This window comes from Bidens hawaiensis, unplaced genomic scaffold (genome assembly GCF_021521415.1).
Source record: "Bidens hawaiensis isolate Kalapana, Puna unplaced genomic scaffold, B.hawaiensis_p1.1 tig00054936_1, whole genome shotgun sequence".
Classification (NCBI taxonomy): Eukaryota; Viridiplantae; Streptophyta; class Magnoliopsida; order Asterales; family Asteraceae; genus Bidens; species Bidens hawaiensis.
In genome coordinates, this window is record NW_027499908.1 from 14,503 (window position 1) to 41,136 (window position 26,634).

General features: G+C 36.9%; 1 protein-coding gene and 1 pseudogene across 2 annotated transcripts; both read left to right on the top strand.

Moving 5' to 3' along the window:
- The first annotated feature begins 232 nt into the window (after positions 1 to 232).
- Positions 233 to 18,844, top strand: LOC143600818 (receptor like protein kinase S.2-like). 2 transcript variants are annotated; one of them, XM_077078391.1, is made up of 8 exons: positions 233 to 269; positions 1,375 to 2,307; positions 2,670 to 3,620; positions 5,766 to 6,770; positions 10,075 to 10,968; positions 11,204 to 11,353; positions 18,183 to 18,289; positions 18,409 to 18,844. In XM_077078391.1, exons 3-8 carry the CDS (start codon positions 3,156 to 3,158, stop codon positions 18,791 to 18,793), a joined length of 3,006 nt encoding a protein of 1,001 aa, XP_076934506.1. In that variant the 5' UTR covers positions 233 to 269; positions 1,375 to 2,307; positions 2,670 to 3,155; the 3' UTR covers positions 18,794 to 18,844. The 2 variants fall into 2 exon arrangements, with proteins under 2 accessions (XP_076934506.1, XP_076934505.1); XM_077078390.1 differs by lacking the exon at positions 233 to 269 and having other exon boundaries at positions 1,351 to 2,307.
- Positions 18,845 to 18,963: 119 nt separating this feature from the next.
- LOC143600815 (11-beta-hydroxysteroid dehydrogenase 1A-like) lies at positions 18,964 to 23,315 on the top strand (annotated as a pseudogene).
- The last annotated feature ends 3,319 nt before the right edge of the window (positions 23,316 to 26,634 follow it).

The following is a 26,634-nucleotide window of genomic DNA, read 5'->3' on the forward strand; positions in this document are numbered from 1 at the left end:
CACATGATCAGACTTAATGGAAAAAACTAACTAGGTTAGGGCCAAAGGATAAACAATATAGCATTTGAAAACATAAAGTATAAAACAGATCAATTTTAAAGATAAATGACAAGCAATGAAATCTGCTACAAACATAAAGGACCGTAATTCTATCTTTAAATAATTAATCTCTTCCTGATTAGTTATATAGTAATTTTCTATCTAGCTCTGGCCTCTGGTAGCAAATCGAAAAGTCAACCACTGCCTCTGCATGCCATTGTTGATGCAAGGTTAGTCTGCTAATTACTTTTGGGCTGGGTTTTATGTTTTTTATATATCTCCTATTGTGATTTGTAACGCATCAACCCTTTTCACCTATAAGGCCATGTGTTATATCTAGGACACGGTTCGGGTCACTGGCTGGGATCGGAACGGGTTAATTTGAAAAATGATTAGTTTGATTCAGGTCAGAACAAGTTTCAGGTTATGTTTTTTTTCTTTTAGTATATACTGCACCCAATGTTGTAAAAAACCTGATTAATCGCTAGTCATTGACCCACCGACTTGTAACCAATTAATCCCGATTTGTCCAAAATCGGTAAAAATTGAAAATTTATACATAAAATTTGGAATATATATGTTTATTTGAAAATTTACATATAAATTCCAATCCGATTAATCCCGACTAATCTGATTAATCGCTAGTCCCTATCCCACCTCTCGACTAGCGCCTGGCGATTTCTACAACACTGATTGTGCCTTTCATTTTGCTTCTAGCTTCGGCACCAATTATGCGCGTTTAGGTGTCGGTTACGCGTATTTAAATGTCGATTACACCTGCAGAGCTGGTTACGCTTAACAGACCGGAAACAGACTCAGGTGCTATGTGACGTGCGTAAATCAGCCCTGCTACGCACTTAAATCAATGCTTGATGCGTGATTGGCCCCACATTACACTTGTTTAACGCGTACGATGACACGTTACGCGAGTATACCATCGGTGTCCATCGCTTCTGGCACAAACCATTGCATAAGCTTTCACATGTGTTTCACTCGTTAAATATCATCTTCCTACACATTGATCTCTAGACCTTGTCTCTGTTAGAATTAGTCCGACGAATATCGCGAACTGTGTGAATTCTTGCATACTGCAGTGTGTGTGTTTTGTATTAATACGAAAAACAAAATGATGAACACCTATATTACTGATAGAATATTTTAAGTAACATTTGATCATGAATTACAATTATATATTTTGTGAATCAGTGTGAGAATCGACTAATGATTTGTTTGACCCATTATCCTAACTCATCCTAAATAAATAGCGTGACATAAGTTATTCATTATTACATTAATAGTATTAGTTTAATTTACTCTGGTTATTTCTTGATACAGTGAAACCTCATGTCTTATTCAAAATTGGATTACTTTGCTTTGAGAACCCAACTTGAACATATAGTAATCCCACTTGAAGATATAGTAACAGCCACCCAAAATTTCGCGGAAGAAAATCTCTTAAAACGAGGTAAAGTTGCAGATGTTTACAAAGGAAAACTCCTTTGGTTCAAAGAAGGCATTGATGTTGTTATACGAAGGTTTCATCCTGTGGACGGGCTAACAAAATATGTCTTCGTGAGAGAGATTCAGACACTTTCTATCATCCGGCATAGAAATACAGTATCTATTGTTGGTTTTTGTGATGAGAATGATGAAATGATGATTATTATGGAGCATGCAGTTAACGGAAGTCTCGAAGACCATCTAAGTGTTGGTGATCTAACCCTCACATGGACCCAAAGGTTGCATATATGTGTTGATGCTTCACTTGCGTTGAAATACATCCATAATGATATCGAATGTTATCATATTGGCTTTCATCATGATATCAGGAGCTCTAAGATATTGTTAGATAAAGACATGGAAGCAAAGGTATTTTGTTTTGGATTTCGGGTACCGTATAGTGTTGTCTTCCATAATACAACCAGCTACACAGACCCAGTATACACAAAGACCGGATATGGGACACACAAGTCCGATGTTTACTCTTTGGGGGTGATATTGTTGGAAGTGCTTTGTGGGAGGAAAGTATCGATTAATGATGTGAGTCAATATATAGCTCAAATGGGGAAAAACCATTATGAAGGGCTAGAGCTGGCAGATATTATTGATCCAAATCTAAGGAAACAAATGCACCGACATTCACGGTCGATCTTTTTAGAAATCGTCCATAACTGCATGAAGAAACAACTTGAGCAACGCCCAAATATGCGTCTAATTGTTGAAGGACTTGAGAAAGCTTTGGAGATACAATTGAAACACGAAAATCTTGTAAGTTCTTTCATAATAATTTCATTCCCATTAGTATCCACGAACTATATGTTGGCTAATTACTGAGTTGGCTCGATGGCTAAAAAACTAAAACACGAGGTTATTTAAAGTTCTATAACAATGTTATAACATATGTGCTTCTTTGTAAAATGCTAAATTTGTTGTTACTTTTAATGTAAGAATTAAAAGATTATAACTATAGTTTCCTTATTAAATAAGCCACGTGGCCTCAACTGGTTGGTTGGAATCGGGTGCAGCAGATGAATGTGTTGCGAAAAGGTGCTGCGAAAAAATTGAGATTCCACTAAATAACATAAGTATTAACGTAACGTGTTTTCCTTCACTAACACAGACTGTAACAGGTGAGGAAATTTGCATACTTGAAGATTCCACTCAATAATATAAAGTTGGCCACGGATGATTTTGACTCTATACACCGGATTATGTCAAACAGTGATGAAATGGTGTATAGGGCACAGCTAGACCATTTTGATATGGAAAATGTGTTGACAAAAGAAGGGGAGGATAAAGGTGAACTGTCAAAAAGGACAGTAATAATTAAAAGGTTCATCAATCAGAAATACGAGAGAATAAGAAACGAGTTCTTTGTCGAAATTGAAATGCTTAGTCGTCGTAAGCATCCGAACCTACTAACCCTTCTTGGTTTTTGTGATGAAGACTCTGAGACGATTCTTGTTTTTGAGGGTGCTTTTGAAGGAGCCCTTGATAAATATTTGGGAAGAACCAGTGAAATGGCTAACTTTACTTGGGAGCAGCGAATTCGCATCTGCCTCGATATTGCAAATGGATTGAAGTACTAACTTGACAACTTGGATGACAAATCAAGTATGATATATCAAGGATTACAGAGTGCAAATGTTTTATTGGATATGAACTGGACCGCAAAGATAGCTAACTTTGGAATCACCAAATTCAATGATACATATAATATTGGAGGCACCAATATGTACCTGGATTCAGAATATGTGTTGGAACATAAAGAACCGAATCATATTTACTCTCTTGGAGTAATTTTATTTGAGATCCTAACTGGGAAGTTGGCCGATGTCAAGGGGCTAACTAATTTAAACTTATGGCGATGGGACTTTAATGTAGGAAAGCAAAAAGGAATTGCAGATCCTAATATAATGGAAGAAGCTCAAGAGTGCAGTTATACTCTAACAAAAGGACCTAACCAAGATTCTTTGGATACATTTTTCAAAATAACTTATCAATGTTTGGCAGACACCCCAAGCGAACGCCCTACATTGGGAGTTGTCATCAAGTCCCTTGAGAAATCATTACACTTTCAAGTAAGTAAATGCTTCAAGTTAAAGAGTTTTTAAATATACTTGATAGTAAGTAGGGCTGTAAACGAGCCGAGCTCGGCCCAGCTCGAACTCAACTCGAGCCGTCTCGGCTCAGCTTGATTTTATTTAACGAGCTGCGACACTTAGCTTGAGCTTGACTCATACAAAGCTGATTCGTGGTGTTTTGTCATTGGAAATCCTTCCATCATATTTACTTTCCATGTCTCATAAAGCATAGAAATTAAAATGTCCAAACCTTGTATGCCACAATCAATCAAACTTATCATAGGCTCTCAAGAAACATGTTGGTCAACCTATTTTCACAAGATTTTTGTAAACTCGATGAAGGGACCTTAGTATATTAAAGAGAAACATGTCATTATGGTCAAATGCTTGTTAGTTCATCTGGTGTAGGTCTCTTCCAAGACCTTCTTCCATTTGCTGTTCAAGATGTATAATAGTGCTTTTATGTCTTAGAATGTAATTCACCTCACTTAGCAGCTTCTGATATCAAGTTTGCAATTAAAAGATCAAACATTAGTTTTAATTTAAATTGTAGACTCGCCTCCAACAGAACACGATCTAGGGATGAGCAGAATACCGGTTAACCAAAATAACCTTAAAAACTGAACCGAAATACCTAATAATCTAGTTTCTTTTAATGGAATAAATAGCAAAATTGAACATTTTAAGCCCAAATGTATAACCAATAACGACCCTTAACCAAATCAAAACCATATGAATAAACAAAAACTGGAAACTATATAATACCGAGCCGATTAGTTTCTTAAACATGTAAACCGGAATTTGATTTTGGTTCGCTTTGAGCACAAAATCGACCTAAACCGATCTTCTTGTTCATCTACATCAAGAAACTTTGATGTTGTTCCCTTCATATGATTGTTTGCTTCATTGTCATGGTGCTACACTTTGACTCCATTTGACTTTCTCTTTTATTGGATAGGCTGACAATGAACTTTTTTCAAGTATCCCTTGTGGGAATGATGCTTCACTTAAGATACCCGTCATCAGTGTTAGCCACATCATCCTCACACCTGACTTCTAACTTTTTTTCCTTCGAATAATCTCCTGTTTTGTCTGGATAAGCCACCATCCTCGCTTGTGGGACCTGCAAACCCCCTCATTCTTGGAGACCATGAACCCACTCTTGGAGGATCATCAAACGACTTACAAATCCTGCAACTGATATGTTCCCTAGATCACGTAATTGCATGATTGATGTTACATTCAGCATTAACCTCATGGAATATTTCGAAGAAATTTCTTTACCATCGTAATCTAGTCTACTTTTTCTCCAAGTGAGCGAATATGTATCACGATCGTGTTCATTCTCTTGGTGAACTCATCAATAGATACTTTCTCCTTAATACGAGTCACCTCGAAGTCACTTCTCAAGGTTCGGACCTTCGCTTCTTTCGCCCATTTGACATTGCTACGCATCTTTCCAAGTGTCTCTCCCACACTCCTTTACTATTTTATTAAAACCTTTTTTGCTTGTAGCCCTTTCTACTAGAAAGACTTGATAGATCGTAGCAAATGTCATAAGATCTAGTCTCTTGTCGAATTCATGATGTTCGCTGCCCATACTCCTCCTTGAAAATTTTACCCGTATCTTCTAAGACTATACTGAACAAACTTTCTAAACACCATGTAACACAAGGTGACACTTCTTTTTTCTTTGACCCTTTGAGCTTTTCCATCTATAAGTGTAGTACTTGAAGAACGTAAATTTTTCATGGCTAGCGTTGGAATATACATGGGCACACACAAGGTGGCAATGTAGTGCCTCTAATACCTATCCAGATCATTTTTAAGACGTTAGAGAAGGTACCTTTAGTTGGAGAAGCTAGGACATAGCATATACTTAGGAGAAGGTATCCACAAATGGAAATGTTACTTGATTGATTTTGAAAACAAATAGATTACAATATTGGATATCAGAAATTACTTAGCTAAAAGCCTATAACACATGAGTTAAAACAAGATCCTGTTTGTACAAAACTAAATATTTAAAGGCTTAACTCACCGAATCCGGTTTATATTCCACATAAAGAAGACAATATCATAAATTTGATTTAAGTTTTCGTCTTTCCTTGCATGTACCAATTACAACATTCTATTTTTCAGGTGCGCTTGAAACATTTGAAGATTCCACTTTATGATATACGGTTAGCCACTGAGAACTTCCACGAAAAAAATCTTCTTGGATTTGGCGGGTATGGTGCAGTATACAAGGGAGATTTCAATCATATTGGCTCTAGAGTTTTATTGGAAACACAAGAGAATAATACACACGGACTTCCTAAAATTCACAACACAGTAGCTATAAAACGCATTTTCCAGAGAGAAGATGGTCAAGGAAAAGAAGGGTTCATTTCCGAACTTGATGCGCTCAGTATATGTGAGCATCCCAACATAGTATCACTTCAAGGATTTTGTGTTGAAGGTGACGAAATGCTTCTTGTGTTTGAGCATGCTCCTAGGGGAAGTTTGGATGCTTATTTGGGAAACTCGAATAACATGGTTAATCTTACATGGGCACAACGTCTCAGAATATGTATTGATATTTCACATGGATTGAATTTCCTGCATACAACCTTCGAGGAAAAAAAATGGATGGTACATCGTGATATAAAAAGTGATAATATACTTTTGGGTATGAATTGGGAGGCCAAGATTGCAGACTTTGGGCTCTCAAAATTTCACACTCTGAATCAACAGAATAGCACCATCAATACAAATAATATTGCAGGTACAAATGTGTACTTAGATCCAGAATATGCTAGGACGCACCGGTTAAAAAGAGCATCAGATATTTATTCCTTTGGGGTAGTTTTATTTGAGATCTTCGCAGGGACATTGGCCTATGATTTAAAATACACATCGGAAAATGAAAGGGGGCTTGCACCCATCGCACAAAGACACTATGATAATGGAACACTAAAAGAAATCTTGGATCCGAAAATAATAGATGAAGCTCATGAACTTAGTACTACTTTGAAAATAGGTCCTTGTCATGAATCTTTGACTGCATTTTCCAAAATTGCATATCAATGTTTGAAGAAGTCTCAAGCAGAGCGTCCAACAATTGAAGAAGTCATCAAGGAACTTCAGGAGGCATTAAAATTTCAAGTAAGTCAAAAGCTAATACAATGATCTTGCTAACTATAGCCCTTGTCGATAGTAGTAATAGTGCATGTGCTCATTTAATATAATTTAATGAAAATGATTCCGGAAACATAGGAAGTCACTAATTTTCTGTTGCCTAGAATATAAATATAAGATGAAGACTGATAAATTTAATAATAATCAAACAATTACAATTGAATTGAAGAAAAAAGGGTTCTTAATTTCCATTGATCTTGACAAGTATTTATAGACTATCTATTTACAACTTTAACCCTTCTAAAATACATTAATAATAAAACTAACTAAAACATAGTTTGACACTTTGACATAATTAACCCTAAACTTTACATGTGAGGGATTAATGTCTAACATTCACCTCCTTAATCACGAACATGTAAAGATAGAGTCTTTTGATCTTCAAATCTTCTAACTTCGTCTTTTCACGCCACTATTCTTTAATCCTTGAACTATGGCTTCCTTCCTTTCATTGAATGTTCCACTTGATTTACTTTACAAGAATTCGTTTGCTTCTCACGACTTCATTTTGCTTCTCACGACTTTACTTTGCTTCTCACGACTATGCTTCGCACAATTTGTTTCTCACGACTTGCTTCTCACAACTTGCTTCTCACGATTTTGCTTCTCACGATTTTCTTCTTACGACTTTTTACTTCGCTTCTCACGAACTTTGCTTCACACGATACTTGCTTCATACTACTTTCTTTTACATTTTGATCATATCACATGATCAACTTTTGTCTAACATTATATTGACATCAAGAGGGTAGGCTCTTCATCTTCACTTTCAACTAAGAGAGCCTTGCCATTCTTGTGTTTTCGATTTGGACATTCGTAGGCATAATCTCCAACCTTACCACATTTATAACACACGACGCGAGATTTATCTTTTGTGCCCGCTATGGGGTGCTCACTATTATTTTCTTATGGTTTGTTGTCAGATTTTTCTGATTTAAAAGGGGTTTCCTCTCTATCTTGATAATTTTTCATGCCTCGTCCTCGCGACGGGCGGAATTTACCTCGTCCACGATTTCCAAACGGTTGGCCACGACCAAGTTCATTGTCGTGTCACGTGAACAATAGTTTATCTTGATAATCAGTCACAGTTCCTCTTTTAGACTTAATCCTTTCTTCAAAGGTTTTAAGTCTCCTGATGATATCATCTACCGATACACAGTCCAGATCCGTAAATTGCTCTATTGAAGCAATTATTTGCAAAAATCTATCGGGCATAGAGGTCAAGATTTTTCTTACTAACGTGGGCTGATCAAATTTTGCACCACAACGTCTGGTCACCTTACTAACAATATTTGTTAGTCTCGTTGTGAAAGAATCGATAGTCTCATCGTCTTTCATTTGCAACTTGTCCAATTCAGACTTGATGCTTTGCAACCATGCCTGTTGCACTTGTGTTGCACCAAGATGTCTTGTTTTAAGTGTATCCCACACTTCTCTTACAGTTTTGCATTCTGCCACTTGAAGAAGTAGATCTTCTTATAGAGTTTGAAACAAAAATGCAATTTCAAACTTGTCTTTCTTGACATCCGCATTTGTTTCACTAGTGGGCTCTATCGTTTCCCAAAGACCATTTGCATCTAATATGATCTTCATTCGAATTGCCAATGTTGTATAATTTGTAGAATTGTAGACTTTAACATGGGGCATTGGTAATTTGCAAGGGACAATCCCGACTCTTTATAAGTCATGATGGCATTCTTATCATTTGGTGTTTCCGACATGATCACCACTCAAGAATAATAATTATACACAGAGTATAATTATACACAGAGTATAATTTAAGGTTCCAATAACCTTTTAAACTTGTAAGAACCAAAACAAAAGTTTATAAAAATTTGGTTCTGTTTAAACAAAGAACAAATCTTTGTATGTTCAAATACAATCAAACCAAGTATACTATTGGATTCTAATGACCCAATTTTTGGTTTTATCCAAAACTTAGTTTCTTAAATAAATGAACAACAAATGTTTGTTAATGGAAGATTAACCCAATACACTAGTGGATATTAGTGATCCGACTTTGGTTTATTATCCAAGGAACTTTGGTTTTCTTTATGTGTTAAGGGCATAATGGTCATAAAACGGAAAAAATATTATACACCAGATGGTGCTTTTGTTTTTTTAAGACCACAACCAGTAATAATTCCAAACAAGATGTGGTTTCTGGTTTGATTACCGAGAACAACTCCAAAACCAAAGTTATTTTTCTGCAAATTATAGATATAAACACAAAAACCAATTTTTGTTATACATGAATAAAAAAACAATTCTGATTGTTTTCTTTCGTTTCCAATTATAACCGGAACTAAGAACAGACAACTGTTGCTTCTAATCAACAAAACAACTGTTGCTTCTAATCAATTGCAATTTCAATTGCAATTTCAATAAACCATATAACAATATCTGGTCGAATAGATTTTTTCAACGAACACATGCAATTGATTGATTGATTTGGTAATATGATTATTTCTCCAATCATTAAAATTTCCTGAACAACTCAGAAAAGATCACAACAAATGTGAATCACGATTTTATGAATTGACCGATTCTTCTGTTTACGTCTCAACAATTCCACAACAGTCTGTGGAACCCAAATCGAATCAAGACAGTAGCCAACTTCAATCACGGATTATATGAATCAAAAACTGAAATCGATTTCCTTTTGTGATCACAATCAATTCCGAGAAGGCCTTATTGCCTGCAGATTTTGAAAAATCGAACGATGATTCCAACTTCCAAGATCGATTATTAATGATCAATTTCAATTGAACACAAACGTGGCTCTGATGCCAATTGTTGCCCAGAATATAAGATGAAGATTGATAAATTTAATAATAATCAAACAATTACAATTGAATTGAAGAAAAAGGGTTCTTATTTTCCATGGATCTTGACAAGTATTTATAGACTATCTATTTACAACTTTAACCCTTCTAAAATACATTAATAATAAAACTAACTAAAACATAGTTTGACACTTTGACATAATTAACCCTAAACTTTACATGTGAGGGATTAATGTCTAACATTTTCATAGGGTAATTTGTTCCGCTTTTGTTTTGTGATCTACACTTAAATAGTTGAAATTAGTGGTTCATATTTATTAATTATACATGGTTTTTTAAGTGAATAATATACAAAAAATTCACAATAAGTATCTATTTTGGCACATAGCCGCAAAAAAAAGGTATGTACTTCTGTCCAATTTGTATTTCTTCGACATTTTATTAAAATGAAGAGTTTCCAGTTCACTGCTTAAGAATATTCACAGGAAAACTGGAGGGATACCTTAAAAATGTCACTTGAAGAAATAGCATTAGGTGTCGGAAACTTTAGTGATGAAAACTGCATTATTAGTGGATATGAGAAACTATATAGAGGAGAAGTTCAACACAGTAGTGGGCTTAAGAAGGTTGTCGTTAGGCGATTTAACAGATTGGATCAAGAACATGGTTTTTTGAGAGAGTTTGAAGTTCTTTTCAAGCATAAACAAGAGAATATTATTGGTCTTGTGGGCTATTGTAAAGAACTAGATGAAAAAATCATTGTTTATGAGGATGCCTCTAACGGGTGTCTCAGTAGGTATTTGAATGATACTAGCTTTTCATGGAGCACACGACTTAAGATATGCATTGATATTGCAAACGGGCTGCATTTCCTTCATGGAGGTAGTGTAGGACAAGATGTGGTGATACATAGAGACATAAAAAGTTCCAACATTTTACTAACTGAGGATTGGAAAGCAAAAATTTATGGTTTCGAGCATGAATTAACATATCCAGCAAATAAGGAGATTAAGTATCTCAAGAATGATGTTTTAGGCTCCCCTGGCTATTGTGACCCCTCGTACTGGGGAACACATACCTTAACCAAAGAATCTGATATTTACTCATTTGGCGTGGTGCTATTTGAAATCCTGTGTGGGAGAATGGCATGTCCACATGACTTCACTGATAGCAGTCAGTTTTTAGACGTGTTGGTTAAACGTCACTTCCAAGTAGCATGGGTTGAAGAGATAGTGTTTGAAGGTATAAAGGAACAAATTGTGCTGGAATCATTGGCTACATTTCGAAGGATCGCGTTTCAATGCTTACATGAAAAGAGAGAAGAACGACCAACAGCAGGTGAGGTGGTAGCACATCTTCAAAAAGCATTGGAATTTCAAGTTTTTGCAGCCTTACTAAACAGTATTCATTTCAACATAGGTATATTACTATACATCATCAAAACAAAATATGCAAATAAAAAAATACTAAGAAAGTTTACATTTTATGTTCTGTTTTATATTTCACAACCCTTAATAAATCAAATATCATGGAAATGAAAACGGGTAATATGCTGGAGTCTAATGAATACTGTTTTGTAACATTAGTATTACTTAATTCTTAAGTAATATGCAGGAGTCTTATGAAATATGGGAGGCCAAATTGCCTAGAAACTACAAAGAAATACTTCAGTTTTCAAAGTCTCCTGAGATATACACCACAATGGTGAAAAAGGATATCCACGACATACTCTCTAAGGGAATCCTCCTTAAGGATGACAAACTGGTACTTAGTTCCTTCTCATATGTTATTTTATGTTTAGTGGATTACTGGATTTTATTCAAATTTTAAGGGACAATTACCAAAATAGACAAAGTTGACCAGATTTTTACCACAACAGACATCATTTTCAGCATGTAAGTCCTATATGCATCCTAGTTAAACTTGGTGATTGTATATTGTAGTTGAATGTGTGTGTACAAGATGAATATAGGGATACATAAAGGGATTACAACTGAAACCTATAGACTATCCATATCCCTAGACTCCACATATTCAGATTCCTTATCACTAAACATATTCTGTCTAGTATTCCCCCGCAAGCAAAGGCCGGGGAAGACCTGTATCTTGGACCGTAATAGAAGAAATCTTTGTGAAGGCAGCGGCTTTGTGAATACATCAGCGATCTGATCATGTGTAGAAATAAACTGAACTGAGAGTTCCTTTGTGCTACCTTTTCTCGAACAAAATGGAAATCAACTTCCACATGTTTGGTACTTGCATGAAAAACAGGATTTGCCGATAAGTAAGTAGCACCCAAATTATCACACCAGAAAGTGGGGGCTGAGGCAATAGGAACACACAATTCCCGTAGGAGGGTTTCAAGCCAAGTGAGCTTAGCAACCGTATCTTCTAAGGCTTTATATTCGGATTTCGTTGATGACTGAGAGACAGTCTTTTGTTTTCTAGTAGACCAGGACACTAGATTGGAGCCAAAATATATTGCAAATCCCCCAGTAGACCGAAGGGTCATCTGGACAACTGGCCCAATCAGCATCAGATGAGGGAGTACTTAAAAGTAGCATCCATGTAAGCATGCAAGTGAGAACCAGACTTGTGTTGTAACAGAAGACCATAGTCGGTTGTGCCCTGAAGGTAACGAAGGATTCGTTTAAATGCTGTCCAGTGGTCATCAGTAGGCGAGTTCATAAACTGGCTAACTTTGTTGACTGCAAATGTGATATCCGGGCGTGAAAGAGTTAAATATTGAAGCGCCCCAACTATCTGCCGGTATTTAACCGGATTATCAAATGGTGGACTATCACCAAGAGCCAATTTAGCCGTGGTGGTGATGGGAAAGGCACATGTTTAGCATTAGATAGGCCCGCTCAATCAAGGATTTCCATAATGTACTTATTACCTTTGGGGCTGATTTCAATACCCAAAAAATAGGAAAGAGGGCCCGTATCTTGAACAGCAAAAGACTTGCTAAGGCTGTGCACAACATGATCAATGGTTGTAGGGTTGTTACCTGTTAGAATAATGCCATCAACATACACCGACATATATAAGAGGGTGCCTCATGCCGAGTAGATGAAAAGAGATGGGCCAGTTTTGGACCCTTTAAAACAAAGGGCATGTAAAGCCGTGTGGAGGTGATGAGCCATGCCTTGGGGGCTGTTTGTGCTCGTACAAAGATTTATGAAGTAGGCATACGTGATCCAGTTTGTGTGGATCAACAAAACCATATGGTTGCTGCAAGTAAACCTTTTCTTTGAGATCACCATGAAGAAACGCATTTTGCACATCTAACTGTCGAAGTGGCCATTGTCTCGTGACAGAGAGTGAAAGACGACACGTATAGTTATGGATTTCACAACTGGACTAGAGGTTTAGTGATAATCAATACCCGGTTGTTGGTGAAACCCCTTGGCAACAAGGCGTTCTTTGCAGCGCTCAATGGCTCCAACTTGGTCACATTTTAATTTGTACACCCATTTGCAAGCAACTACATTAACATTGTGACCTTGAGGAACTAAGGACCATGTGCCATTCATAATTGGGGCTGAGTACTCTTTAGCCGTAGCATGACGCCATTTAGGATCTTTGCTAGCAATGTTAAATGAGGTGGGTTCGGTAACCGAACCAGTAGTGGTATAGGTGTGAAAGGAATGAGCATTATATTTGGTGGTTTGTTTAGGGTAAGGCCGAAGGTTTTTAGGATGAACACGAGGTTGAACAGGCTGGTTAGAAGAGGAAACAGGAGCAGCAAGCTGGTTTGGGACACCTGTTGTATGTGTGAAACGGTGGAGATTGGGCTGTAAGAGATGGGTTTGCAGCCTCTAGTTATATTTGGGCATGAGGAGAGGGTGGCGGTGTGGAAGGGATGAAGTAGATTGGGTTGTTGGTGTGTGAGGAGGAGGTGTTTGGGCTGAATGGATTGATTTGTAAGTATTGCAGCTAATGGAGAAAAAGATAGATCGGTAGGGTAGGACAAAACATAGGGAGATGGAGTTGGTGTAGTTAGAGGGTCGGTGTGGGTGTGGGAAGTATGGAAAGGAAGGTATGATTCGTTAAAACGAACGCGGCGAGCGACGTAGATGCAATCAGAAGTATAATCAAAGCACCTATAGCCATGATGAGAGGCGATATACCCAAGAAACACACAAGATGTGGAGTGGAAATCCATTTTGTGTTTGTTGTAAGGACGAAGACAAGGGTAACATTGACACCCAAAGACCCGATGGAAAGAGAAATCGGGTTTATGATTGAACACTTGTTCAAATGAGAGGTGTTTTGAGTTTGTACGGGATAGCATTCGATTAATTAAGTAAAATGGGGTGTCTAAAGTGTAATGCCAAAAACGCCGTGGGACATTTGATTGGACATATAAGGTTAAACCAGTTTCAACCACATGTAGATGACAACGTTCTACAAAACCGTGTTCACTCGTATGTGGCAAGATAGTAGATGGATGTTACTGAGACAGGAGAAAAACTGTGAAAGATTCCTGAATTCTCCTCCCTGAACGGATTTTAACATTGTGTGAAATTGTCATTCAACCATCGCTAGAAAACATTTAAAGGTGGCATAAACATCATATTTATGTTTTAATGAGAAAATCCACATAAACCGGGAAAAATGATCAGCATACAATAAAAGTTAACAATGCCCATTAGAAGAGGTAACGAGAGCATGTCCCCACACATCACAAAAAAACTAAATCCAAAATACCATTGCGTTTATAAGTAGATGTCGATATATGAAGTTTGGAAGATTTTCCAACTGGACATGAATTACAAAAAGAACTAGAACTCTTATTAGAAAGAGGTAAACAGTACTTAGAAAGCATGAATTGTAAAAGGTCTTTATGTGGATGACAAAGTCTCTGATGCCATGTGGTGGAGGAAGCACGTGTGGTTGAAAAGGAAACTTTGTGAACATGTTCAACTCTAGGAAGACAAAAAAGGAGTAGAGCCCACCATTACTTGGACCCGTGAGGAGGGTGGTGCGTGTAAACATGTCCTTCACAGCAAAAAAGGTAGAGTGAAATTCAAAAAACACATTAGTATCATGGCAGAATTTTTGAACAGAAAGAAGTTTTTGTTTAATTTCGGGAACATGAAGGACATTTGTGAGAGAAAATGTTTTGGTTGGTGAGTAAAAACGAGAGGAACCAATATGTAGAATTGGTAACCCCTTACCATTGCCAGATTATCTTCGCCGTGATACGGTTGTGCACCATTAAATTGAAGAGATCTAGTGCAACATGATTGGTGGAACCCGTGTCAGGAAGCCAATTGGAAATGCTTGTGAGCGGTAATCAGTAAAGTTAGTTGAAGGTTGTCTTCCCCTTAGTGTGGCAGGGTCACGGTTGGGCCATATTGAAGGAACATGAGCAATACCACACTATAAACGGTGTTTTGGTTTGAACCCAAGAGAAATGGCTACGATTTCCTTCTCCTTGGTTACGGTTGGTGTTGTAATTACCCCTACCGCAGCGATTGTATTGACCATGACCTCTATTGCCAACAGACCAATTAGAGTTAAAGGCTTGTGGGGATGGTGAAACCAGCTAAGTTATGGGTTGTAATGTAAGGCCAAGCTAACCAACTAGTTGTTGTAGTTATTGAAGCAGTGGTTGAGAGCGAGAGACACTAGTAGTAGAGGAGGCAGTGGATTCATGGATGTATGTAACAGCAGTGAACACCTGAGCAGGAGAGACATCAGGTAGGGATTTCTTGATCATGCAATCATGGTTAGAAAAAAGACCATGAAGTTCGGTAAATGAAGTTGGAAACTGACGAGTCAAAACAGCTTTTTTGAAACTGTTGTATTCTTCTCGAAGTCCTGATATCACGAGCAGGACAAGATCCTTTTCTTTCACATGTTTTCCAATATTGGCCAAAGCATCCATATCCCTGAGCTCGAGTGAGATAGGTTTGAGGAAGTTTCATCACCTTGCATCTGGATCTTAAGCAGCTATGTTTTAAGAGTAAATTCTCTTGAGGAAGTATGAGGTGTATACGCACGTTAAAGAGAGAGCCAAAGATCTGTAGGTCCCGTGGTGGGTGGATCTAACAACATTCTTGAATCAACCTAATTTAGTGCTAGCGGAAATCACACTAAGCAACCAAAGAGGTCTCGGATCTTGAGGTTATGTTCGGGTTTAGTGAGAGAAAGAGAGAGAGAGAGACGAGAGAAAGTATATGTGTGTTAGATGATTTTGGCAAAAGGTTGTTCTTCTCATGGCATGCTTCCTATTTATAGAGGAGCATTAATGAGAGATTGTTTTCATTTCAAAATGCCCAATGGGCTACATTACATGTTTTTCCCTTGGGCCATTTCATACATATTGAACAATTACAGCCCAAAAGAAACAAATACAATACAAAAGACTAACATAAACAAAATGGGTCTAACAAGATCTCGTGAAGTGCGCCCCTGAACATGCTGGAAGGATGCCTCAGAGATAGATGATCAACATCCGAACATGGGCATGATTCATAATACATGTCTAGAAATTAGAGTTTGGATTGGAAGTTGGTTCATCTTTATCTTTTCTAGAACTAGTGGCAGAAAGGTGGACACGGTATGGTTTCGTCCACATAACCAAGCAGATTATTGGTAACCAAAAAGGGTTGGATGATGGTCTTCCAATAGCCATAGTTTGTTGCTCATAAGGTGAAACCAAACTTAAGAGAATTATGGGCTATTTTCTCATTTGTGGTAAACGCAGCAAGGAGAGCCATTGTTTTGTTGCGTCAGAAAACAAGATGAGTCGGACTGTTGTGTCGGCGGGTGGCGGCAGAGAGACTAGGCTCCGATACCAAGTTAAACTCGGTAATTGTATATTGTATTTGAATGTGTGTGTACAAGATGAATATAGGGATATATAAAGGGTTTACAACTGAAACCTACAGACACTCTACATATTCAGATTCCAGATTCCTTATGACTAAACATATTCTATATAATAATCCTTGATTACAGCCAATCAGAGAGCTCTATTTTGGACTTAGAGGCTAAAAACTTACAGGTTTATAAGCCTCCAACACTGAATTTAATATAAATCCCCACGTGGAGGATTCCAAGACGTGGCATGTGTAATGTTGCAAGTTGAATTAGCCAACAAGTCCATATCACTAGGCACATGGCAATCTTACAGGCATAGCCAATACTTAGGAGTAGAGGTGGCAATATGAGTGGATTGGGTTGGATTTGGGTGATGGGTTTGGGTCAGGATGGATTTTTAAAATAGAGGGTTAGGATGGGTATGGGTCAAGATGGATAAAGTTAATCCATCTTGACCCAAGTAAAGGTTAAAATGCAAAGGGTTTCAAAAACCCCACAAAAAAATATTCAAAAAATTTAATAAAAAATTAATAACTCAAAATATAAATCAAAAACGTAAAATGTAAAATAACTAAAATGTCATCGCCGTTGTCCTCGATTCATAAAAAAAATAAAAAAAACTCGGTTTTGTCTCGGTTTAGGCTCGGTTTTTTTTTTGGTTCATTTTTGCTTTTTTTGTTTTTTGTTTTGGTATCTATTCGGTTTCAATGTTTTCGGTTTTTGTTCGGTTTTGATTTCTCGGTTTCATTCGGTTTAGGATGGATATAGGTCAAGAACTCAAGATGGGTAAAGTTAACCCCTATCTTGAACCAAGTAAAGGTTAGAATACAAAGGATTCAAAAACCCCTCAAAAAAATATTCAAAAAAATTAATAAAAAAATAATAACTCAAAATATAAATCGAAAACGCAAAAAGTAAAATAACTAAAATGTTTCCCCTGTATTCCTCGTTCATTAAAAAAAAAAAACTCGGTTTTGTCTCGGTTCAGGTTCGGTTTTTTCAGTTTTTTTTTCGCTTCGGTTTTGCTTTTTTTCATTTCGGTCGGTTTCGGTATATGTTCGGTTTCAACGATTTCGGTTTCGATTTCTCGGTTTCTATTCTGTTCCGTGGGTTTTGTGAAATAAAATTGGATAAAACTTGCTTTAGCCCATTCTAACCTATAACCAAAACTCACTAGTATTTTCCCAACCCATCTTGACCTTCTTACAAAATTCTTTTGATCCATCCTGACCCATCTCAATTTTAAAAGTTATCCAAATTGACCCAAAACAACCCAAATGGGTTTGTTTTGCCACCCTTACTTAGGAGGACATGCCGACTAGTGATGTGGACTTGCTGGCTAATCTTACAGGCATAGCCACATGGGAAATTACATATGAAATTCAGAGTTGGAGGCGCCAGCTAAACCAAGTTTTAGCCTGTAAGCTGAAATAAGCTCTTTGATTGGCTGGAATCAAGGATGTCTATAGGACTTACAGGCTTAAAAATCATGTTGCTTTTGGTCAACAGTGTATGTTTTCGTAATTTTTCCAACTTTAAACATTATTGAATCATTGATCACAAAAATATCAACTCAAGCCTAGATCAATCACAATATTGTGCACACAAAGATTGGATATCTTTTCCCGTACAATAACTAGTTTCCTCTAAATATACTATTTATCAGCTTTATGAATCCTTAATTACAAAGTTTTTATTGTGAGAGATAGTCCAAAATCATACATGCGGAATGAATCCAGTTTTTTTTCTTGTATAATAGTCGCTTTCAATCGCTGATAACGGAGAACAAAGTGAGATGATGTCATCAAGAATGTTTTCATTTAAAAACCGTTGGTCGCACAGGTGGCGATCTATTCAAGAGTCAAGGTTCTTCTCTATTACTCTTTATGTTTATACGTTTAGGTCTGATGCTCCACATCATAACAAGCCATAAATGTTTACTTTTCAAAGGCATAGTGGAATTTGATATATAAAACTACGTGCAGGTTTCCAAAAGTAGCAGAGATGTTAGATATTACGAATTTGAATATCCAAATCAAGATAAGACCTCAGTTTTTACCATCGGACGTAAAATATAGCGTTCACCTTGTCTTCAAATTTTGTTGTCCAAGAAAGTCCAATGCTCAACGGATGTATGTGAACCTAAAGTACAAAATTGGGAAGGAAAACTTACATGCATATTTTGCCATGTGGAGAGAAGATAGCTGGATGACAATCGAATTGTGTCGATACTCAAATCTCAAGAAAGATACTAGTTTTGAGATTCTGCTACAGGAATTTTCACGATGCTATTGTGATAGTCGTGCCATCTATATCGAAGGGATTGAGTTTCGAGCCATTGACAATGCAAGTTTGAATTTACATTTTTAGTTTTATTTGAGATATATGTTTTGTTTATATTTCATGTATAGCAGAAGTAACATTTTAATTTTCTACATTATAATATGTTCATAACATTGTTTTACTATTTTTAGCAGATTAAGCAAGAAAATGTGGAAAAGTTAGAGGAAAACCAACAAGTTTTGACATCGCTAAGTGAAATGAAAAACGAGGTTATGGTATCTGCCAATTCGGTCGTGTACGACCCTTCTAATTTAGTATACTCTGCACAATCCAGGTTTGCTTCTTTGAACCAATTCCATCACATATCTCATTCACATAGTTGTATTCTTTAAATAAATTTATTTATATATCTTACTGCAGCGTTGAGTGTACATATAAGGTTCCACAGCAACAAGTAATCTGTATCAAGTTACCTCTATATGAATATCTATTTATGTCACTAGTCACTAAATGGCCGTGTGCGTGTTACCTTGTGTTCAATCTTTCAGAATACTGTAGTGGGTTGCATTGCCCGGTTATAGTACGAGATAAGCTCCACAGGAAAAGTAAAGAGATTATTTATTTTAGATACCCTAGCCCATGGAATTTACATGACACTGATCAAGTTCCGAAGAAAAGGAGAGATGGATGGATGGATGGAGGTTCTTATTTCAGAATTTAAGTCTCACCCACCTTTACTTGATTTTAAAGCGGGGTATATTTCAAGGAAATTGAAACTCATAAGTTACCAAGGAACTTTGTCTGGTCTTATCATACGTGGCCTCGAGTTTCGACCAATCGAAAAATAGATATTGGGCCACTTCCGCTAAATCTTTCATTTTTTGTGTATGTTTTATTTGGTATCATTGTATGTTTTCATCTGTTTATATTCATGAAATTACGATCAATAATGTCTAGCATGGCTCTTAAATTGTCACTTAAAAGTATCTCAAATTAAGACCATTAAGAAGTAGCGAACTGTTACGTTTCGAATTGGGCTAGAGTAGGCTTGTCACTTTTATCAGTAACCTGTTACTAAAACCCAACCCAATAAAGTGTTAATTCGAACCCAAAAGTACTCGTACACAAGGAACCTGAACACGAATTTACCAAACCCGAAACGCTATAATTTGGTTCGGTTACATGTTACTGTTTTAGGGGTTTCGAGAATAACCGAAAAGACTCGTTCTGCGTTTAATACCCTAATCTCAAACAATATTGTATTTTTGTATTCCATACTGTTAGGTATTTGTCTAACTATTACCTGTCAAATATCGGATATACATAACTATTAACCTTTGTATATTGGATACTAGATTGAGTCCCGTGTATTACATGGAGAATTGATGAAAGTTTTAAACTTACATTAAGCAAAATACAATCAACACCACAATTATTATATATCGTTAATACGATTACAATTTAACATTAAAATACAGGTATTACAAAACAAACATTACACAAATATTTTACAAATAAGTAAAAATTTCCTTTTACACTACGTTTGTGGTTGTATTGGTCAATATGCGTTGCCTTGTTTATCAAAAATCAAAATATTTAGTCTATGCATATCAGTAACCATGTATAGTTGTCCGTGTGACGATGTGTGCTAGAAAATGATAAAATTCAATGTATATAGAAAAATATGCAAGCTACATATTATATGAAAATAATGCCTAATTTTTCGATCATTAAAAATAATCAATAGCCTGGTGCAAGCCTATGCAAGCAAAAGACTATATATCCATAGAGGTTGAATAGTTAAAAACTATTAAAACCTTAAGACCCCTACATTGTATACTTAGTATACCACCACTAAAGATATTACAAGTCTAACCATGTGCAAGGAATTGCCAAAGAGAAAAAAAAAACCAACCTAAGCATACAAGGTTTTTTTGATAAAGAACAAATTTCTAGAAAATATATAATACATTCCTGTTCCATAAAAACATAAATAGCAGTTTACAATTAGTAGATTATAATTTATAAATGTTTAGAATACATATCCTAACAATTTTGAAGCCTACAACCAGCAATACAGATAACTTGATCAAAAATAGTGTGTGACGCCAAGACATTAAGAGTATGTTTGGCAATGAGCTTTTAGGGGCTTCAAGCTTCAAACTTTTAAGAAAAAGCTCATACCCAACAAAAAGCCTTGTTTAGTTCAATGAATGAAGCTTTTATATTAGGAGAAAATGCATATTTTTAGAACGCTCCACGTTTAGAAAAGGGTTACACGCTTTTAGGTTTATAATTACCTAAATAACCTTCATCCATCATCGACAACCTTGCAGCCTCAACAACCTTCCAGCCTCAACCTCAACAACTGCATCCTCAACAACAACGTTAACAACAATCACAGCAGATCATCCATCTACTTCCACCAATAACAGGTAATTTGTAATCATGCTTGTTCTATCTCCCCCTTGTGCTTTTATCTATCGTGCCCTAATATATTTTCCCATAGATAAATCGTTTGATCTAAATGGCACATGAAAATCGAAGTATACATGTAATTTTGTTATGTGCGTTCGTTTGATCTAAATACTTTAATTGTTACATGTTTCTGATTAATTGGTGGTTTATCTGATTATTAAGTTGGAGGTGGGTTGGAAAACAAATGTAAATTACTGTGATTTTTGTGGTTAATTTGAGGGATTTGTATTTGATTAATACCATATGTCATCTGTGTGCTGCAAGTATGATAACAATTGTTCTGGCTTTCAATTTTTGCCATAATCACTATTCCAATAGCACTTGTTAAAAAATAGGAATAATGTTTGAATTCTTCTCACAACTATTGAAAGCAGTTTCTCAAATCTTAAGATTATTCAAGTCAACAAAATAATTAGCAACTAAATTTGTTTATAGCTCAACACCTCATTGAAATCAAGGTTGCCCTCAGTTCGTCCATTTCAATTATTTAAAACCTAAATACGAAGTATAATAAATAACTTATACTAAATACAATACATCTACAAATATTACATACATATATACCTTAAGGTCCGATTCGGTTTTATACGGCCGGTTTTTGGGGTAAACCATAAACCAAACCGTTTACCACGGTTTGAAACTTTTGAAACGGGCCGACCGAAAGGTACAAGCTTTGGATTTCATAATTGAATTTTACCAACGAAATATCATCAGTTTAGCTAATTACTCATTATATATTTCAGGTAAGAAGTTAGCTCGGAATGCTGCTGCCATGGCCACCGGAGAGGCGACACCTGAGACTGCCACATACGTTCAAGAGCTCATCAAGCCACTTCTAGAGGCGGTATACTTACGATTTTTTTTTTGTCAACATTCCTTCTTTATATAAAAATATTAGTTAGCGTTTATTGTAACTATCTCTATATATCATAGTTAGTTATGAGATATCATTTGATTAGATATTTTATAATAATTTCAAACCGTTTGCTACTATAAAGTGGGAGAAAGTCGAAGATAAATATGCAGTGAGCAGTCTAGCGATGCTCATGACTGTAAACGTATGGTTGATCTAACCGTTCATCATTTTCATCGATGTAATTTGACTACATCCTTTTGCGTTTAATTAATTTTGCTCTTCAGAGATCTAACCGTATGAGTAAATTATATACAGTGGATCATTTGGTGAATAACGCTGGAATCTCTCAAGTCTGTATCTTAGAAGAAGCTGAAGATATCACGAAGTCACGACCCGTTATGGTAAATATGAGCTCCAGCATATTAAATATGGTTAAGTCGGTCGGTTAATAGTCTGTTAGAACATTCCTTTTGGTCCGCACTAAACTTGAACGGTTTTGATACCGGATATCAACTTCTGGGGTTCAGTTTACACTACAAAATTTGCAGCTCCATATCTCAGAAATAGTGGAGGCAGAATCATCGGGCTTTCATCTGCAGCTTCATGGATTCCCTCTCCAAGGATGAGTATCTACTGTGTATTCTTTTCTTATTTGCTTATTATATATTGTGTAGAGATTGTAGAGATGCATATGTTTTTATTTTTAAATTATAATCAATTAATCATTAAGGAATGGTAAATTAGGCAAGCAAAGCGGCATTAGCACAGTTTTATGAAACAATGAGGGTTGAACTCGGGTCGGATGTCAAAGTAACCATTGTGACACCCGGGTTCATAGAATCTGAATGACACAAGGCAAATTCCTTTCACACCATGGCAAGATGGTGGTTGATCATGTTGCTCGAGATGTAAGCTAGCTTACTTTGTTAATAAATAATAATATAATACACTTGTTATTTTACCGACTGATTGTTTAATAATAATAAACAGATGCAAGTAAACCTGTTTCCCGTGGCGAAAGTGGAAGGAACTGCAAGGGCGATAGTGATGCAAGTGCTTAGAGGGGAGCGGTATGTGACGGAACCGTGGTGGATGAAGTTGACTTATGTGTGGATGGTGTTGTGGCCCGAGGCTGTGGAGTGGATGAACCGGTTGATGAACATGACGACAGTTGGTGGTGGGTCTACCGATGATACTTTAGGGAAGAAGATGGTTGGAGGTCAGAGTGTTCTGTACCCAACGAGTATTCAGTCTTCTGAGATGAAGTCAGACTAGCGTGAGTTGCGATTCGTTTTGGTTTAGGTTGTTATATAGTTGTGTGTAAGTTTTGGTGGTTTGGTTCTCTGTATAAAACTATAAATTACAGAACCTATATGTTCTTATTTGGTTGTAACTTAGATCCAACTTCTATATCGCTGTGTAATGAGCCACTTAGACTAACTTACCTTGTAATAAATTACATACATGTATGATGTGTTGCATCTATCCATGTAATTCAAATGCCCATCTTAATTCTCTTCTTCGTGTGCATTCTACCAAACCTTGCCCTCTTATATTTTAATCTGCTTTCTTTTGTGTTAATGTTTGCGCTTGAAATGTATTAAAAATGAGTAACAAAAAGTGAGAAGCTCTAACATAGTGACAAGTGGCTGAAGATGCTATTCTTTTATAATACAGTAGATATAAACAGGAATCAAGAATTATTATTTTATTTTTTTAATAAATTTAAACTATAAAAACTAATAATTAGTGAAAAAGAAATGTTTATGGGTTTGTTCGGCTAATTGGAAAGGATATGCAAAAACGAATTGATATAGCTCACCAAAATGTAAAACACACAAAGTAAATATTGAATAACTTTCAATATATTTATAGAGAAAATATAGCTCAAAAACCCCTATAACGCATAACTCGTGATTCCCTTGATGAACCCTAACTTGGTTACGTCTATTTATGATGTTAACTCTAACTTAGTTAACAAGAAAACTAATAACCCTAACTTAGTTATCAAGCAAGCCATTAATAACCCACTTTTAGTTCATGGATTGGGCGATATTCTCAGGCCAAATAGCAATTGGGCCAACAATCACCCTCTATAGTTGCATCTGACACACCCCCTAAATTCCGACTTGATATAGGTGGGTCCTCAACTTCACGCTTGTCATTCTTTTCTTAATTCTCCCGAGATATTTCTCGATCTCTTGCTGTGTTCTCCACCTAGCTTGAACAAACACTTGCTTCTTTTGATCATCATTACACGTCTTTCCTTGGGATTGAATCTCTTCCTTGCCCGTGCTTTTAACTTCTTGACAACCCTTCTTTGGACATTAAATTTTGGAACTTAGATCTTTGACTTGAATCTAACTCATACTCCACTTGTATTCTTTCAGACCAATTCTTTGAAGATCCCGATCTACAAAATTCTTCACTCCAATGATAGCTCGTTTACCGGGACTTGTTATCTTGAAGCTAATCTTTTACAATTGGTTCTTGATCCTCACCTTCATCAAAAGCTTGCATGTATCATCATTAATGGTTAGCTAATCGTGATGCATGTGAATATGGCATCCACCTTCCATTGTTTTATCAAGACTTATGATATTGCTTTGTAAGCTCGGGATGTAGTAGGCATTGGTCAATAGGCGTTACTCACCCTTTTTTCATTCAATAAGACCGACCATAACAATATTCGCCTCTAAACATCACCTATCTCGTGACTCGTTCATTTAATTCATAAAAATACGCTTTATTACACATCATCTGATTCGATGCTCCATTATCGAGATACCAAACATCTTTTTCCATCAGCTCGGTTTCGAAACACTTTGGAATCACCTAGTCTTCATTTAGAAAAACCGTTTCTTGATCACATCTTATTCAAATTCGCTTCTTCCTTTTTCTCTTCTTTCTTCGTATGTTTTGTCACATAGACGGAAAGTGGCTGAATTCATCACAACGGTAACACTGAACCTATGATCTATCCTTTCTTCCTCTTTGATGATCACTGTTTCTTCTTTAACATGTTTTCCTTGACCCACGGTTTTAACCATCTCGGTTTTCAGAATCATCTTGGTCGTCATCGTCCTGGTCTTTTCCTCGCCCTTTATATGTATTCTGGTTCTGATAGAAAGGCTCGTTTCTAGAATAGACTAAGTTACCTTGCTTGTCAGTTTTGGTCTCCTCGTCTCGTATACGCTCCTCGTTTTCCTTTAGACATCCCACAACATCATCAATCCCAATAGTTTCAAATCAACCGTTTGATCAATCAAGGCTACATATGAATAAATCGTTTTGGTAACCATTAAGAAACTTCTTTCTAATCGTGTTTCTTCAATAGTAGACCTCAGTGATGCCGCCTTAGAGGTGATTTCTAATAACTTGCTCGTGAAGTCATTAACTGAAGAAACACTAAGTGACCCCGGCAGATTAAGGATAATCTTAGGGTTAAGTAGATGTTTCCCACGAGGGTTAGGTCCGGCAAAGATGGTTATTCTTCTGATGACCTGCAAAACAGACACCGTGAGCTCGTCACTGAGAAGGGGGGGGGTACCTCCTTGTGACCACCATCCGGCGTGAGAATCAGACTAGATTGCTCTGAATATAAGTGTATATTAAAAGAAATAGCTAGATAAGATAATATCAGATGATATGTGATAAGATGTGATATCCATACCGTTCCAAGGTGTTGGATTATTTATAGCCGAAGGTAGGTTTCCAAGCAGGTACAGCCAGCTGTATAATATTCCTTTTCCACCAACTGTGGGCTACGTACGTGCCATGCTGGTTGGTGGGTAGGCAGCGGCTGATAGTGACATGGCCGGCTGTGTACTATTCCTTTTTCACCAACTACAGGCTATGTACGTGCCACGATGAGGGTTGGTGGGTAGGCAGCGGCTGATAGTGACATTTTGTACTAGAGCGTGCTCCTCCTCGTACTGTTGTCGGTGAGCTTTCACCCTGTGATTGGTTCATGGGCTGCTTTGGTCAGATCTTGTCTATTTTGTCCATACCTTGGCCGGTATAGTACAAAAGATCTTCCAGAAGCGTACGGACTGGCTCATCTGGGCGGGAGTATTCCCGCCTTGCTCATTCCTTCTTCAGGTGACATTACTGAATTATTGAGAGTTAGTGCCTTGTGCGTGTAGCCTTACTATTAGTGCGGGTAGCCTTCCCTGATGGCTTGTATCCGCAGCTGCGGGAACAGGCGGGGTACTTTACCATTGGGAGGCTTTTCCTGTGGGAACAGCTGGCGTACTGCGCGTAAGGTCTTCATCTCTCTGAGCATGGTGGGTCTTGCGGATCCAGTTGGTCTTTGCGCAGACGTCCCTCTTCAAGGTGAGTCTTGCGGGTCCAACTGAGCTCTGCTGGGACCTACCTCTTCAAGTCCCCCCAGTCCATTGTTCTTCTCATGAATTGTTAATAAGTGAGGTGAACTTTTGGACTTAAGCAAGGGGTTTTGAAAAGGGTTTTTAGTTTTAAGGTTCTCCGTGGGGATTCTTCCCGCGGTTTTCCTAATGTCACGTGCAGAAATTCCCGACTTTTCTGCTTGATCTTTGGGTATGATGCGGGTAGGTGTGTAACCTCCTCGCAAGTC

Bases quoted from the DNA above. Each gene is read 5' to 3' on its own strand.
- LOC143600818 (XM_077078391.1), top strand. From the start codon at position 3,156: ATGATATATCAAGGATTACAGAGTGCAAATGTTTTATTGGATATGAAC. The intron at 6,771-10,074 runs GTAAGTCAAAAG...GAATATTCACAG, and splicing joins AGGAGGCATTAAAATTTCAA to GAAAACTGGAGGGATACCTT. The intron at 18,290-18,408 runs GTTCTTCTCTAT...AACTACGTGCAG, and splicing joins CGATCTATTCAAGAGTCAAG to GTTTCCAAAAGTAGCAGAGA.